Below are 17,690 nucleotides of genomic sequence, written 5' to 3'. Positions count from 1 at the left end.
CGCTTTACCTTGCAGCAGGACAATGACCCCAGACATACTGTTAAAGCAACTATGGAGTTTTTCAGGGCCAAAAAGTGGAATGTTCTTAACTGGCCAAGTTAATCACCCAACCTGAATCCAACTTAGCATGCATTTCACTTACTGAAGGCAAAAAGCCCCTGAAACAAGCAGGAACTGAAAATGGCTGCATTACAGACTTGGCAGAGCACCACCATGGAAGATACCCAGTGTCTGGTGATGTCTATGGGTCACAGACTTCAGGCAGTCATTGACTGCAAAGGATTTGCAACCAAATACTAAACATGACAATTTTATTTAACATTGCTAATGTGTCCAATTACTTTTGGTCCCCTGAAATGGGGGGACTATGTATAAAAAAGGCTACGATTCCTACAGTATATGGTTCACCCACTAGAGACGTAAATACCCTCGAATTAAAACCGACATTTTGCATTTTAACTTCTAACTTGTCATCGTTTCATTTCAAATCCAATGTACTGGAGTACAGAGCCAAAACAACAAAAATCGTGTCACTGTCCAAATACTTATGGACTGCACTGTATCATTACGCCTTCAGAGACTGAAGGAAAAGGCATTCTGATCGTTTATGGGTACAAACTCTAGGAGAATTTAAAACATAGTAAAGTCACTCCCAGAACAAAACTGTCATCAATGATGGGGACAGTGTGGTACTATTAAAGCACTAAATGTGTATGGTTTCTAAATGTTTTTCCCTTTTACTGAAAGTGGAGTGCTACTGCAGAGAGCTGAAAAGAAAGACGAAAAAGAAAAACATGACTTGTACAAGAAAGTTAACAGTAATACACTGACAAAAGGGAAAGAGCCTCACTCTTAGGAAAATTGCTTTGTAGAACAGTCCATGTTAAGAAAGTCAAATCATAGATCTTTCCTCGCTGAAGAAGGAGGATCTAAAAGCCTAATAATAAATGCATCCACTTCAGAAAGAGACCTAAAAAGCTGCTTCTCACCTCAGTTTGACACCCAGAGAGATGCTAGGTAGATCAGAAAACTATTTTCAGATCCCTTCTGCTGAAGCTTGGCTCTTACTCTGCTGTGGTTGAAGGATAGTCAGCGAAGAAAGAAAGTCAACCTCCCTCTGCATTGATAAAGAGGGCTATCAGAGCTTCCTACAAAAGAGCTCAACAACCTACGAGGAATAGCAGTTTTGAAGATCAGTGTGCTCAGCCTGTCGGAGCTGTCCGCAGAACTGCTTAAGACCCAGTAGGCCCTCATTACTTCCGTAGGAGGAGATGTAGGAAGTGAAGGGATCCAATGAGGCAGCATCTTCTGGAGGAACTGAACTGTTCCTTTGCCTTTAGCACCCTTGGGATGCCCCACCAGTCTCACGTTACAGCAACACCCATTATCTTATAGTTCATTCAGTTTGGCCTGGGGCGTGCTCAGATGTTTGACACTGGCATTGAATTCTCTTTTTTACCAACTCCACAGCAGCATTTAGTGTGTCCACCATGGTAGAAAACTGTTCAACAGTTTGAACCTGTTTGTTATATCAAAGAGGCTACAAAGCTCTTTAATGAGACTCAAAACCTCAGCTAAAATTTTTATCATACTGCAAAGTGAATCGTTTTGTGCTCCTAATGCCCTCTAAAACAGGCACAAGTTCACTGTGCCTTGGTACCGATCTGAAGCTTGTCCCCTCGGGCATTGCGGCCAGAGATGAGCCCTCCTTCTTCGTTGATAGCATGATCAATAAAAAGAAAAATTAAAAAAAGAGGAAACAAAATCCACCTCTGAACAGAATATAAATGAAAAAAATGGGGGTTATAATGCAGGAGCTCAGTGCTATGGCCATTACACACTGACTGTCCCCAGAAGTCAAAAACAGTCTTAATTCAGAATTTATTTTACTAAATAGGCTTTTGTGTTGTCTAAACAAAGAGCAAATCAACTTTAACCTTAAGCTAGCCTTCACAGCCCACACAAGACATAGAATGACAGCATTTCCATCATAACAAAGCTCTTCTGCCCACTGATGCTTTCCTGGAACATAATACTGGAATGTCAAGGGCACATAGAATATTTAAGACTTCAATTTACAGAACACCAATTAAATGATTATGAAGGAATTGAGGATATAAATGTCACAGACACAACATGAACAACCAAATTGTGGATACTGATTAAATGGTTTTGGGGTCATTTTGATGAACTGATCCCTAGATGACTGACCGAATGAATGTAGTGCAGACCTGCAGAACACACTAACTGTTGTGAAGAACATACCAATCAGCAGAGAGGTCCAAGGAGGTGGGTCTAGTTGCTACAGAACTCCACTTGTGGATGAATGGCAACCTGACTGCTTTTCCTGTAGGCTCATGTTGACATGACATCATTCCAGCTGAACAACTCATATCCTCATACTACTTGCACAACAATGGTTTTATTGCGAGATGGAAATAACACAGTGCATCTATGGCATAATTAAGCACCAGAGCTGAGCCCAGAAGCCAGGCACATGCCTGTACAGGTTTTAGGAGAGGAATTGGACAGAATCCCCTAAGACAGCATCGACAATCTGGTGCAAAGTGTGCAGATGTTATAGGAAGCTTATTAGAATTGCTCCTAATGGTGGTTAGACTACTAGCCTGTAACTTTCATAGTAGAAGCTTCATTGACCAACCCAGTTGATGAGAAACTTGTTAATCAAAATAACAAGCTTATGTCTGTAAACAAGACTTTCCAAAAATAACTTTGTTTTTGTTTCAGTGACAAGTGATGTTATCATTGATGTTCAATATATTTGGAACCATTTGTTCGACCATCGAAATGGAAACCTAAGACAGATGCATTCATTAAGAGAGCTCATGACTACAACTAACATTTTACAAAATATGCAACTCAAACATTCCTTATTGGGGCAAAACAGTTATGTAATGCTTAATGTTTTTGCTACCTCCATACAAAATTGGCACTACATAAAAAATGTCAGTCTTGAACTTTATCAAGATTTCTTGGAATTTGATTTACTGCTTCTGCAGTGCTTGCTTATCCAACTAATTTGGTATAGTCTTTGGTGTAGTCTTTACTTACTTATTTACCATAAGAGGGTGTAGTTAATTGAATAAGAATTATCAAAAAATAATAAATTAGAAAGGGCTGTGGTTCTACTACAGATCCTTGTTGTATAACACTAAAGATGTCACCCCAGCATTCACCTTTATCTATTTTCTATTAACCAAGTCTCATCCAAATTCTCATATTGCCCTGAATGGTTATTGTTTGTAACGAACATTAATGTTTGGTCATGAACTTAATCAGAAGTCTGCTGAAAATCTAAATACACTGTATAGCATGCCCTCTATGTATCCACTACTGTTGTTAGATTTCTTTGAACATCCAATAAGCTGGTTACCCATTGGGACCACTTGAGTGAAATGTTCATTACCTAAGCCATTTTTCTTTCATATTGTCATATAAGCTTTCCATCACTGATCATTTTCCCAGATATATTTTACTTCTTTATTGACAGTAAAATAATTTATTTTAGCCAGCATTACAATATTTGTTTCAGTTAATCTCTTGGCCTTTTGATGACTTGTGCTTGCAATTCAATTCAGATGATTAAAAACCACTCTTCCACATATCATTTTAGATGTACATTTAGATGTCAGTTCTGTACAGATACATTTTCTCATGGAAAGGTTTCCAGTGTCCCAGAAAACTGAAGTCTTCTTCTGCATCTTCTGTCATATTCATATTTGCAGATGTCCACCTTTGCCCAGTCTGGTAGGATTACGCAGAAAAAACAATGATTTAGTCTGTTTTTTCTGCATCTTGCCAAGTTTTTTGGGATGGAAACTACTGTTTATTCCAACGTCATTTGTACCCAAATTTATCAAGTACAAATAAAGATGGAAAGCTGTTATATTATACAGAACACCCTGAATCATAGAGAGAGGCCTAGTCTTAGACAAGACTGGATTCTTTAAGTTATGTCCTATTCTTTTAAAAGAGGTTTTGCTGCTTTGTAAATTTCAGTCTTGCAGCTGAACAGGACAGAAGTACAGTACTTCGATTAGAAGATAAAGCTGGTTATCTGTCCCTGCTCACTATTGGCATGTCAATCTTTATCTTAATCCCCCAGACATTGGTTTCTTACAAAAAATAAATTCCTCACCAGCCACAAATCCATATAACCCTGTAAAAAATCATTTAGAAACTTTATAAACTACAGTATCTGAAAACTCATAAATGGACTAAGGGTTCAAAGATCCTGAATTTCTTAGTTCAAACTTTTATACGTTATGGCAGCATTTCAGCTTCTCCTAAGAATACTTTGCAAATTTGCAGTTTCCAACAAGTTTTGATTTTTTTTCATTCTATTAAATCAGCATACTTTTAAAGCTACACTATTTTACTTAGTTTTCAACTGTGTTTTTTGCACAAGGTGGTAGGTAATGTATGCATTAATGCAAATTAATTATCAAATAGTGAGCTACACTGGGTTACTGAGTTACGTATTTTGACAAGTGATTTGTTGAAAATGATGTTTGCAGAAATAAATGTAAAATCTCATATTTACAATTTACAATGTTTTACAAATTCAATAATATGCCCAAGCTGCAATACCACTGCATTTGGTGAAGCAGAGATGCCTATGCAAACTGATTCTATAACATGAATAAAACTTGAAGCAGTCAGACAAAGCTGGAAAAACTGTGTGGGCTTTAGCACTATCAGCAGATGGGCCTGATGGGTAGTTTTATTTGCAAAACAGCTCTTTCAGTAAAAAAAACATGCTTCACGCAAGCCATCTTTAAAGAAAGAACTTGTTAGAAGTGTTTAACATAACATAAGCATCTAGTACACTTGGTTGCCAACTGTGTTTCTTGAAGGATTTTAGGATACTAGCTTTAATGATAATAATGGGTGACTTCTTCCAGACTCAATCTTAGGTGAAAATCTGGGTCCTGTACTAAGGGTCAACAATGCTACCAAATGACTTTTACATTTCATGGAACTGTTAACATTCACAGTAATACGTAGCTGTGTGAAAGGATTAATCAGTATCAAAACTGTTCAGACATGCCACTGCTTCTCTTTTCTTTCAGAAGTTTTCTCTTGTTTTTTTATCAAGTGGCAGAGACACACAGTAGCTTGATAAAATTGATTTTGATGTAATGTGCCAGCAACTGACCCTCCATACATAAAAGATATTTTGTATTGTAGTTCTTGTGTGTCTCAAATGCAAAACAAGTCATCCATTTTGTTTTGCATTTGAGACACATAAGAACTTAGTTAAGAGGTATACATGACCAGTTCTTCCAGAAAACACAAGACTGCAGTGGTAGACTGAAACAAAATACACTTGAAAGTGGAGAGGCCACAGTTAACCACCATTACTACTTTTTCTCCAAGTATCATATTACTACCTACAACCAAAAATATTTGTCTGCAAAATACAAATCTATATCTTGATATACAACTATATAACAAATCCAAATGTTTAGGTGTAATCATTCAGCAATTTAATTGTTTTTTTAAATTCAGTTGTGCATAAGGGAATCCAAACTGCAATTACTTTGTAGTATAAATTGTGCTAAAACAAAAGATAATCTAAAATCTAAAATATGAGATCTTAGACTACTTATAAACAGACATACTCAATTCCATGAGAAAATACTGGTATTCCAGCACCTGTTTAGGAGAAAGTGGAATCCGATCATGCTCTGTTATTGAACAAAGCTCCCTGCTGATCTTAGCTCTGTGATCTTTCCTCTCTGCCTTACTGACCCTTGCTACATATAAGACCCTTAAAACAACAGTAAATATTAATTAGACCCCGTAGAACAATTTCGAGATGACATGCATGACATATTACAGTCCTCTTCTTTATTGCAAAGTGCAAGACTCAGGGGGTGGAGTGGTGGCTCTGTGGCTAAGGATCTGTGCCTGTGGCTGGAAGGTTGCCGGTTCAAATCCCGCGGCCGGCAGAGGAATCCTACTCTGTTGGGCCCCTGAGCAAGGCCCTTAACCCCAAGTGCTCCAGAAGTGCTGTACAATTGCTGACCCTGCGCTCTGACCCCAAGCTTCTCTCCCTGTCTGTGTATCTCATGGAGAGCAAGTTGGGGTCTGTGAAAAGAATATGAAAGAATCTGTATATGGCTAATAAAGTGATCTTATCTTTTCTTATCAGATTTGGCTGTTCTCAAAATCTCAACTGGTTGGTTGTTACTTATTACAGTTTGCAGCAGCCACTGATTGGAAGGAGCTACCTCAGAAAGTAAAAGTAATAATTAATAATTACTTACACTTATATAGTGCTTTTCTGGACACTCCACTCAAAGCGCTTTACAGGTAATGGGGACTCCCCTCCACCACCACCAATGTACAGCATCCACCTGGATGATGCGACGGCAGCCATAGTGCGCCAGAATACTCACCACACATCAGCTATCAGTGGGGAGGAGAGCAGAGTAATGAAGCCAATTCATAGATGGGGATTATTAGGAGGCCATGATTGGTAAGGGCCAATGGGAAATTTAGCCAGGACGCCGGGGTTACACCCCTGCTCTTTTCGAGAAACGCCCTGGGATTTTTAATGACCACAGAGAGTCAGGACCTCAGTTTTACTTCTCTTCCGAAGGACAGCCCATGTATACAGTATAGTGTCCCTGTCACTATACTGATGCATTAGGACCCACATGGACCGCAGGGTGAGTGCCCCCTGCTGGCCCCACTAACACCTCTTCCAACAGCAACCTTAGTCTTTCCCAGGAGGTCTCCCATCCAGGTACTGACCAGGCTCACACCTGCTTAGCTTGTTCCTTTGCAGCCTACGCATGCTGACGCAGCTACCCACCTGAAAGTACATTCCTGCCTGGTGATCCTTTTAATCACATAGATGCCATCAGTGCCTGTGTTTCAAGGTGTTTGATTACCACTGCTGTTAATTTACTTCATTAATGCTGGCATTTCATAGTTTGAGTATGCCATTTAAGTGAGAATCATTCTCAACTGCGGTTACATAAAAGGGCTTACATGATGGACTGAAAGGACTTACTTCCCTGGGAAACTAGGAAATATAGAAATGTAGAAAGTTTCTATGCATATAGCTCTGACTGCTTTAGTTATAACAAATGACACATTGAATTTACAAGGTAAGTGCCAAAGTTCACAGTACATTTATTGACTGGAACTACAACAATCTATTGCTCAAATCAGATCCTGTTTGATTTGCATTTTTAGGTCACAAGGGTCTTTCAGCAAAATTCATGGAGTGTAACGTAGCACAATAAGGGTATACAGAGAGAAGTAGAGTGTTGAGTAGCACAATATGGGCTTAGTTTGATTGAAGGCTATAAGCCTACAGGTGAAGCAGTGGCCACAAATATTAACACCATTACAGTGTGTAGTGCCACTACACATCAAATTCATCTTTTAAAACACAAGAAGTCGCTCATCAAACTAAAGCTTTCGTTGATCTCATCACTGTACTGGTATTCATATCATGGACATTTCTTTTTGATCATTCATAGAAATGTTATATTGCTTAAATATTATTACCAGAAGCCAACTGACTTAACTTACATTCTATTTAAAGTATAACTTCATATCTAATTCTAGACAAAGCTGTTCTACCAGATTTCTCTCTCACTGCACAATCCAATATCTCTTTGCAATTTTAACAAAGATTTTTGCACACATCTCTAAAATGGAGTATGGTCACCATTTTGCTTTGAATGGTTCACAGACAGATTCACAATCATAAGCAACAGCCGAGTCTCAGCTTCTCCAGATCTTTTACACACTCCTCCTCCGACAGACCCTAATCCCTGCATGGCCTGTTGACAGTTCACAACTTGCCCTCTCCTCCCAACACAGGCTTTCAGTGAGGTTAATATTCCTTAATTTTCCTCATTAACTGAATTTTATACTAAAAAGGACCTATCAGCAAGTTAGGCGTTCCCAGCTGTGTCAAAACAATATGTCCAATATTCTCAATGAATTAAAATGTCTTTACAAACGTTATAATCTGGGATTTCAAAATTCAAATTATGCCATTTAGAGGAGCTGTGAAGAGCACTGTACTTAATAAAATGACTTTCACTCTCAAATGCGTTCATTTTGGATGCACACTGATTCAGTGATTAATTTAGCAAACAAAAAAAAACGGCAATGATGAGCTAAATGTCACCTTTAATGCAGAGCTAACATTTTCTGGATGCATCAATAAGAGAGCTGTTTCAAAACACCTTTCGCTAGGGCTAAGGGAGTCTAAGGGAGTGAAATTAGCAAGGCCACTGTGGAGCACTGCAAGGGGAAGGTAATTTCCTTGTGTAAAACAAGTGCAGCACGCTGGGCTGAATAATAAGTCTCATATAAAGAAGGCTGCACAATTGGAAAATCAGTTAGTAGCTGTAAATTAACGCATGTTTTCTTGGAGCGTAAAATGGATGTTATTGGGGATGTACATGGCCAAACAAATCCCAATTCCTGTTATTCCGCATTGATGGAAGAATCAGTTTATAGAGGACAGCCCATGAAGCACAAATCCCGTTTGCTTTGTGACCATTTTTCAGACTGCTGATGGGGACATCAGCTTCCCTGGCTATTCTGGGTGGTATGTTTCATGCTACCATGTTCCTCAACATTACTGCTGACCAGAAGCACTTGGCAGTGCCCACCATCTGTCCACATGGGGATGGCAAATTCCTCTGTGGACAGATGGTGTCGGCTCCTGCTGGCTAACCGGTCCTATATCTCAATGGCCATCTGTGAACATCTGGAGCAGTGCTCCTGGAGATCAACTCCTGGAAGGCCTAGTGTCTTCTGGTTTTTGTTCCAACCTGAGCTGTCAATTTTACCTAATCCTCCGATGCATTTCTAAGTAAAAAAATATCTCTTAAGATTTTACAGTTCATAAATGAAGTCACTTCATTAAAATTATAGTTTCATATAAAATCATTTGAAACCATGTAAGATATATTACAATCACAGTTAAATAATTAGACCCATTATATACAGTGTAGTGCTCTGTTACAAGAGCCAAATACACTAGTTTGGACTATAAATTAGTTTTACTTTTACTGCTTCTACAGTCTGGGAAATCCTGTGAACTTTTTATTGCAATCCTCACTCCTCTAAAACTGCACTAAGGGAGTGGAGGTAGAGTAAAAACAGTGTTTTTGTAATGTGTTTACTTCTTGTATTACCCTCCTCAACATTCTTCTTTGTCTTGAGTTTGCATTCTTGTTGGCTTTGGTTTTCTTAACTGTCCTGTCCAAACCCAAATCATTTTAAAGCAAGTATAATTTTTTGCCATCTTATTTCATGTATCCCTTCTCCGTAAAACTAACTTGGACAAGACATGTCAGGTTGGATTATTACAAGACAGATATCAGTCTTCAATGCATTCAGATATAAGAGAATCAACATTTATTTTCTTGCTTGTGTTAAAACAGCGGGAAATCGTTTTGCATCTTTAAGTGGTGTGCAGCAATCAGTGTCCACAGCTCTTTGTCTAACAGATACAAGGTAAAGCATTAATAAAAACATTTTCACATTGTCATTCTTTTTCCCCACAGCTGTTCATGCTATTTCAAGAGCAGGTAACAGGGTTCCCTAGAGGAGCAACATGCTTCCCACATGTTGCTACATCTGCTGAAATGATATACCAGTAGTTGTTTCCATGGTTAATATACTGACAAGCTTTATTTTTACAAGATGTCAGCTCTTACGTGCTTGTTTTTTGGCACAGTTGGTGTGTCAATTAAAAACTGTAAGTATTCTGGTACAGATGCCTACATCCCTAATCTACAAGCGCTGTGGTAACAACCCTTGATTCAACAAGGAATAGAAAATTTTCTTCTGTGCTATACTGTTGTTGAAGTGGGCATAAGAAAAAACAGTAACATAGTACCAAAGGGCAAGTACCTGTAACCACAACAGTAAACCAAAAATCAGGACTTTACTTTGCAGTTATTTACCTGAAAGTTGAAAGGTACGATTATGGGCAGTCTAAGTAAAAATGTTCAGAAGCACAAAGTATATGTATAGTGTTTTGCCTTGCCCTTTTTATCAAGCCTTCTTGACAAAGCCTGTGAATATGCATCTTGGAAAAGAATAAACGGATTTCAACCAAGATAATTACATTTCGAAGAACATTACAAAGTACGGTATGAAAAGCCAAGGCAGTTCCAGGGCTTTTAAACAATATCAAAACCACCCTTTTCTGTCAGTCAGTCAAGCCTTCACCCTTTCTCATAAAGGCAAACATATATGCAGAAATAATGAGGGTAGAGGATTTTTGTGACCATTTTCATATACAATGAACCTTGGGTTATAATGAGATTTACTGATCCTCATAAACAACTCAGCATGGGTGCAGAAAATGAAGATCTTATCCAGTGTGCTAAAATTCTTTTCAGAAAACATTAAAGCAATTGATAACAGCGTAAAAAAATATTTTGATGCAGTTCCACATGAAAGATTAAGCCTTTAACTCAAAGCTAAAGAAACCCAAGATAAAGTGTATGTGTAGAGTCGGTTAACACACAGAAAATGAATGGTTCTGATAGGGGGAGAAATGGTAAAGTGGCAATGCTTACCAAGATTCATATGGAACAGAACCCGATACCACTCTTTTTAACCTATTTCACATGGCTAGACTCGGGTATATTTAGCACCTTTGGTAAATTTGCAAAAAATGAGAAATTGTAGCAGGTTTGACAAACCTGCTAAGACAGTTCAAACCAACTTTGGATATATGCAAACTACTGAATCTACATCAAACTGCACAATGTTCAACTATACAATGCATTTGTGTAACATTTAAAAAGCAAGTCCCAAGTTGATCATTGCAAGGCAATAAACAATTCTAGCTCTATGGATCTCCTGTCTCTTCAGATTTTCAACCTACAGTACCTGAACTACTAATGACTAGTAATTAGGCTATGATTCTAGTAAGTACTGTAGCTACCATTACGTATTGACTTCTTTTAGCTTGAAGCCCTTGGTCTCAACATAACCCAAACTTTGATTCAGTTCTTTACTGAAGGCAGTTCAGCAGTCATCAGCTTGTTAAAACTCCCTAACAATGGGTGTAAATGACTTTAGATTGTGAGTTACACACCCTGTTTCCCATTAAAAACCAAAATAACATAGACGCTCCACTGACTGAGACTCTGAACAGATGCGCTGTGTAACACCTTTTACATAATCTAATCACCCCAAGTTGGCCTAAGGAGATTTATAAACTTGTATATGAGCAATTTTAGTACATTACTAACTGGTGGGAACTAAAGTGAAAATACTACAGTATTGTTAGTTATGCAATTGCCCAGGTCTAGACGTTTTTCTGCAGACAAAATACCCAGAGTATTCTTAAAGTAATAAAAGGTAAACGTATCTAAAACTCACCACTAAGTTGTGCAAATTTTTAACACCACCCCACTATTTTAAGAGCTAAAAGGACATTATTCATGATTTAACAGGATACATAAAACAAATTAACGAAAAACGCAGAGGGAGCAAAATGTAGCAGATGCAGAGACAGGGAATCTGAAATGATCGGCGACACAAACTCTGCCCTACCAGAAGAATGGGCTGAAATGGGGCCACAATCATACCCACCTTGGCGCTGGCAAGAAGTCCCAGAGAAACAGCAACGCGTGCCCGGAGATCTGGTCTGTCCTTGGGCCACACGTATGAAAACATGGCGACCAGGATCTTCCTTGCATCAACTTCCTTCAGCTGTTTAGAGGAACACAAATGTACGTTTACCTTCTAATCAACAAACTCTTTCACGGAACATCATCTCGTCTCTGCACTTCCTCTGTGTAGCACACACCGAGAGGGACACACATTGTCCTAAATGACGACATTGTTGGATAATTTTTTCCCCGCTTCCCCTTAAAAGACAGTCAGGAGTCCGTCTCAGAAGTTATTTAATGCGCATGGGAGCGAAACACACAGAGATGCTCTGTGTATTTTTCTCAAGGTAATTTAACTAGAACAGTCCTTAAATATTTTTCTGTTATCCATCACGCTTCCCTGTGCTTACAAGATTGTCAGTGTTCCAAAATCACACACATCTTCCTATCTCCCTATTTGCTAAAGAAAACTTATTATTTTTAATACAATTGGTTACTTAGGTTCATAGCACACATTCCTATATAACGATATAGAATTACATAGTAGGCCTTGTGTCCCGCATTCTTCAAATCCAGTTCAAACCAGTTCTGAATGTCCACCTTAAAAAATATTGCATCTTCTGCAGGAAAAGTGAGACCCTCTCAAAAATATTATAGGGAATATCTGGTGAGAGGCAACACTCAAACTATACTGCACTGGAGTTCAGAATGTATTAGTTCATCTAAAATTAACTTTTTTAACATCACAAATAAGCTTCACAAATTTGTTTCTGAATTTTGAAGGTTAGCATTCGTTTTTATTTAATTCCACAGCTTAGATTTTAGTTAATACTACATTGCCAAGCTCAAAAAATTGTGTGCTTTTCTCAAATGCAGCCTCCAGAACAATGTGAAGTTGCCATCCATACCAGCAGGGGCATGACTGGCAATCCCCCATGCCATATCCATGGGCTTCAGGCCTTGACTGTTAAAGACTGTATAATCACAGGGAGTAGATGATTAAATATTAAGATTAAATATTGCTAATTTACTGCACAAACTTTTTAATGTGTCTGTGGCTATTTAAAGTGTTAACGATATCAGTAGAAGATCTGGCACATACAAAAGACATCTTTACGTGTCCCAGAAGCCTACAATGGCTGGTTTGTGGGGTTGGTGGTATGGTATTACAGAGTGTTTTGAAACATACAGGGATTATACAATAACGTAACTTAAATGAAATGCAGTTTGCTGTGGCTAATGTATGATTTTTATTGTGTACCAGATGTACATTTCAGCATGTTCATAACCTCCTAATAAAACGAGAACTGATGACAAAATACAAGTCTCCCTCCCTAAAGCAAGTAAAATCAATCAGAAGTGTATTAGTATGTGCATGTATGTAGTTTGAAGTATTATGAAATAGCAATATAATGTACAAAATAGATCAAATACAGTTTTACAATAATAAAATGCAGGGAACACAGATGCACAGTTCTCACAAATCAGTCTCTAACTGCACAGATCAAGATTCACTCTTGCTGCATGATACAGAAAGCAGCAGTGTGTTAGAGGCTCTATAACTATCTCCCAAAGTGTAGCTCAGGTGTGTGCCACGAAATTTCCTGCATTATTCAATTTTTTATTTATTTTTTTGCCGCCAGCCACGTTTACACAAATTTGCGTACATTTAGTGTAAAACGCAAATCTACTGTATGTTAGGAGTGCAGGCTCATAATTCAATTTTAAAACACATATACCATTGTTTCAAGTAATACTGCTTATTTTCTTCCCATTTTTTCACCCATTCTAAACTAAATATGTTAAGAACAAGAACTACATAGGGACTTGGATACAAGTTTTCAAAATCCTGACAAGTTCTAACAGACTGAACCCAAAGTACTATTGCAGATTCCACAACGAAAATAGAAACCAGTTTCAGAAATTTATTGGAGCCAATGACTATGATGTTGGGGAAAATCTGTTGCCTGCAAAAACAAAGTGCAAAGAATCCCCCAAGCAGCTTAATCAATAAAGGTGCTTGATCAGAGCACAGGTTAAGCTATAAACCACAGAGTACTGACTAAGCACTGATGACTACTTCACCAACCAACTGTGATTAGGATTGCCATTGGCTGAGTGGTCCTAGAAGCTGACCAGGATTTTCTGAACCTGCTACATAATAGTGTCTCCTGGAAACTGTCAAGCGCCTACAAGCGTCCAGTATCATGACGGAGATCCACTGCTCCACCAGGTGGTGTCAACTGCATGTGTAAAGGCCTGTATACCTTGAATGCCTTTTACACCTGGGCTGTGGAAGAGTGCAGACAAAGGTCTTCAGGACAACTGGATACAACACAGAAAATAATTCCCAATTCCCACTGAAAAAAAATACTGACCTCTGGAGTGTGTATTTGACGTTGAAAAAGTAAAACTGGTCTTTTGAGTCGAACTTTCATGAAAATTTCCAACTGTGCTGTTAAAAACATGAAGGATAGACCCAGTTCCTACCAATAAAACAACAAGCTCTTGGGTATGCAGAGGTCGCTGAATTTGACCAGGACCAGGTTGCAGAATCTCTAAAATCTTCAGGGCACAGACCTTTTTTCTTCTGCTTTTCACTGGGCTGGATGGTGATCTGTTACAGACTATGGGTAATTTTAAAAGTTTTGTACAGATGTGATCTGTTTTGTTACTGCATCTTTCCAAACCCTGCTGTCTGTGTGTATTATGGCAAGAACAGAATGACAAGTGGTCCAGTGGTTAACATTGCTACCTCATAGTGTTGGGGACCTGGGTACAATTCTAGACCTGCGGTGCTTTTTGCATGGAACTCCTCATGTTTACATAGATTTCAGACATGTATTCCGGTTTCCTCCCACAGTTCAAATGCCTTTGTGCGAGTGTGTGTGTCAGTGTGACCGCCAAAGAGTGGCATCCTGTCCAGGGTGTATCCTGCCTTGCCCTCTTTGCTCACCGGGATAGGCTCTAGTTCCCCCATGACACTCAACTGGATGAAGTAGTTAGAAAATAAATGGATGTCAATACCATCACCCTTTCATTTTTATACTGGAAGCAAGTGCTGACGCACTTCCATTCTGTAATTTAGAGAGATGTTTGCTATTTGCTACCATTTTTAAAAAATAACCACATTTTTTATCCCCAGTTTAATCCCCATTATAAATGTTCCTTCTCTCAAAATTCTTCTGGTCTCCACAAACATCTTCAACAGACATTGCTCCAAACAGGGCTGAGGAAAGGTATATCTCAGGCAGCAGAACTACATGAGAACCCCATGGTGAATTGGTTAAATTTCACTCAGTTTTCATGTAATGCATGTTTGACTGTTTTGACTTCACAATAACTCTTCTCAGTGTTTAAAGAGTGAGACCTCCCACAAGCCCAGAGGATCTGTGATAAGTGCAAAACAGACTCTAGTTTGCTGAGTTTGACAGACTAGCAGTTTGTTGCCAGTGTAGCTGTTTACCTTGCGTACTGCTCACTACCACCTGCTACAGGGACAACTGTGGTCTCAGAAGCATGTGTAGGCTCCTCTATTCCACCCAACATGATATCCTCTAAGAATATAATATGGCTTCAAGACAACCCTAACTCAAATCAAAACCACACACAAAAATTATACAGGGCACGCTCTGCATCATGTATTGTGACTTACACAAAGTTACTTCCAAGACAAGCCTACAGTATACAAAAATAACTGCCTCGACATTTGGGGTGATTTTTTTTATTTACAGAAAGTAAATACAAAAACAGATAGCAAAGATTTGTCGAGGGATAACATATATTCCAATGAAGCTTTTGTTTGTAAAAATGTTAAAAGATTATCTAGAAAAATCCCACAAATGAAAGGATATTCTATACAGCCAAGTTGAAAGAGCCCCATCTTTTTTTCTTAGAACAAAGGACTGACAACCCAAGCTGATAAAGTGAACAGGACAACTCACAATTAAGCACCTGCAGATCGCAAATAAAGAATAGAAGGAGCCATTTACGAAAAACTAAACTGCAGTTGTGTAAAACATTCTGCAAACTATTCCGAAGAATACCTCAATAAAACCCACTAATAAGACCTTAAAGTTAAACTACTGGCAGACAAAACCTTTAAGAGCAGCCTCTGAACTACAGACAATAGGTTTTCAAAGTAACACCCACCACCCTGAGGAATGCACCTGTTTTTTCTTAAAAATCCAAAGGACGACAGTCTTACCACATTCTTTGGATCCGCGTTCAGACCTCCACCAGCGTGTCCATGCCAGCATGTTCGTTTGTCTGCCACATCCCACCACTTCAAGCCCTAAAGCACAAATGAAGCACAATGACATTTAATGCAGTGCCAGTAGGAAATACAAAAATAGTCAGTTACTTCTGTATTATCAGTGTTTTATACTTGGCTACAAATCAAAATGACATTGACATTGTCTTGTTTGTTGCCTTGAATAAAGATGTCTTATAAACAACAATAAGACAAGGCAAAAAGGTGTCGGGGTTAAATTGTCCCTCAGCAAGCAGTAAAAATGCTTTTAAACCAACGGGAAAGAAAGATCAGACTACTGTAGTGAAAGATATCATGACAAATTCTTCAATCAAAAAGCCTGCAGGTGTTTACTTTGTGAATAATACCAAAAGAATGAAACTAATTCACAGCCAGATGTTTGAGGTGAAGACTGAAGAGAATGTACAATCCTGATGTACATAAAGCATAACTGTAATAACCTACATAAGAAGCAGTTCCGTGCAGAGACAAACAGACAGAAAAGTCTCCCGCCACTGTATTTATACTTTCCTTTGCGTAAGAAATTTAATTACTTTCTACTGGTTTGCCACATTCTAATGTCCTGTATAGCTTTCAAGTTACGACCTCCAGGGAACCAGATTCTTACCAAAAGAAGGAGAACACCTTACCTGGACAGGCTCACAAAGAACAGTAGCACCTTTTTAAAACTTGATGAGGTCTTAAAAATAATAACTGGCCACCAACCTCTCCTTTGTAGGGTGTTGTAGCCTTTAATGACATCTTATTTATATACTGTATACTGCATTTATACACACACTGCTCTTTTGCTCCCCAGACTAACATACTGCATTCTCCTCTTTTGCCACTTGGTGCCTTCAAACTTCAAAAAAATGTTGCTTACAGACTGATTGCAGAATGTGAAAGTGCATTAAGACTCACCTGAAGGCGGCTGTCTGTAACCAAGCAACAGAGACTAAATGTTTTTTTGTACAATGGGAAAACAGCACGTCCATTTACCTTTGGAAAATTTGAGCTGTCTGACAAAGAAAAAGAGCCTTTCTTTCCCTAAACTCATGAACTCGGTATAAACCACCCTCAAGAATTCATTAATCTGGTACAAAGGCAAACTCGCAGGGCAGGACAGCAGGTCGAACAGAGGTTGAAGAGGAAGACGAAGGGAGGGAATTCTGCTGTCTTTGCCCCCAGATAAAACGTTGCATCTAAGAGAACTCCCCCACCTGCCCCAAAATATCACATTTTTTTTCTACTTTCTCATTTTGATTTTATAGCATATAGACTGGTTACAATTCCAGCCTATGTGGAACACATACCAGTGTGAAACATGGCCCTTTCTATACTTGCTCTTCTGTCCTAATTTCATAGAGAAGATGATAAAAGTTGACTCCCACAGCACTTCATCCATGATGGAAACTGCAGCTGCAGCCCTGGTGTGCACTGAAAACACCCAGGCTGTCAGATGAGTGACAATTACTACAGAGAAATAAAATAAGCCCCAGATATATACAGGCACCATGGGATTCCAAGCTTAACTGAGCAAGGTCAGGTTGCATCAGAAGAAAACATATGGATGTGTAGAACATCAGCTTACCTTTGCAGCTTCCAGTAACTGCCTGTGACTGTCCCTTCCTATGTTTTGCCATGCTGCTGCCCTTGTACATGTGCTTGAAACCTGCAGAAAAAAAAAACAGGTCAGCCTTATTTTAGAAAGTGCTTATTGGTCAGTTAATCACAAATATTACCAGTGCTGAAGAAGCTAGAATGTATCCTAAAATGGGTTCGGGTATCTGGATTTGAGCTGC

At 38.7% G+C, this 17,690-nt stretch overlaps 1 protein-coding gene across 1 annotated transcript in view; it reads right to left on the bottom strand.

The window, feature by feature from the left end:
* Positions 1-17,690, bottom strand: part of abcb7 (ATP binding cassette subfamily B member 7) — a 73,833-nt gene that overhangs the window by 53,995 nt on the left and 2,148 nt on the right. The window contains exons 2-4 of the mRNA XM_088925752.1: positions 17,480-17,560; positions 15,844-15,930; positions 11,617-11,736 (exon numbers count right to left, since the gene is read on the bottom strand). Of these exons, the coding sequence (XP_088781878.1) occupies positions 11,617-11,736; positions 15,844-15,930; positions 17,480-17,560 (288 nt within the window). The remainder of the gene's footprint in view (positions 1-11,616; positions 11,737-15,843; positions 15,931-17,479; positions 17,561-17,690) is intronic.

Source organism: Atractosteus spatula, chromosome 9, assembly GCF_055471065.1.
Source record: "Atractosteus spatula isolate fAtrSpa1 chromosome 9, fAtrSpa1.hap1, whole genome shotgun sequence".
Lineage (NCBI taxonomy): Eukaryota > Metazoa > Chordata > Actinopteri > Semionotiformes > Lepisosteidae > Atractosteus > Atractosteus spatula.
Note: the sequence above shows the minus strand (reverse complement) of the source record. Positions and strands in the feature narration are given on the sequence as shown.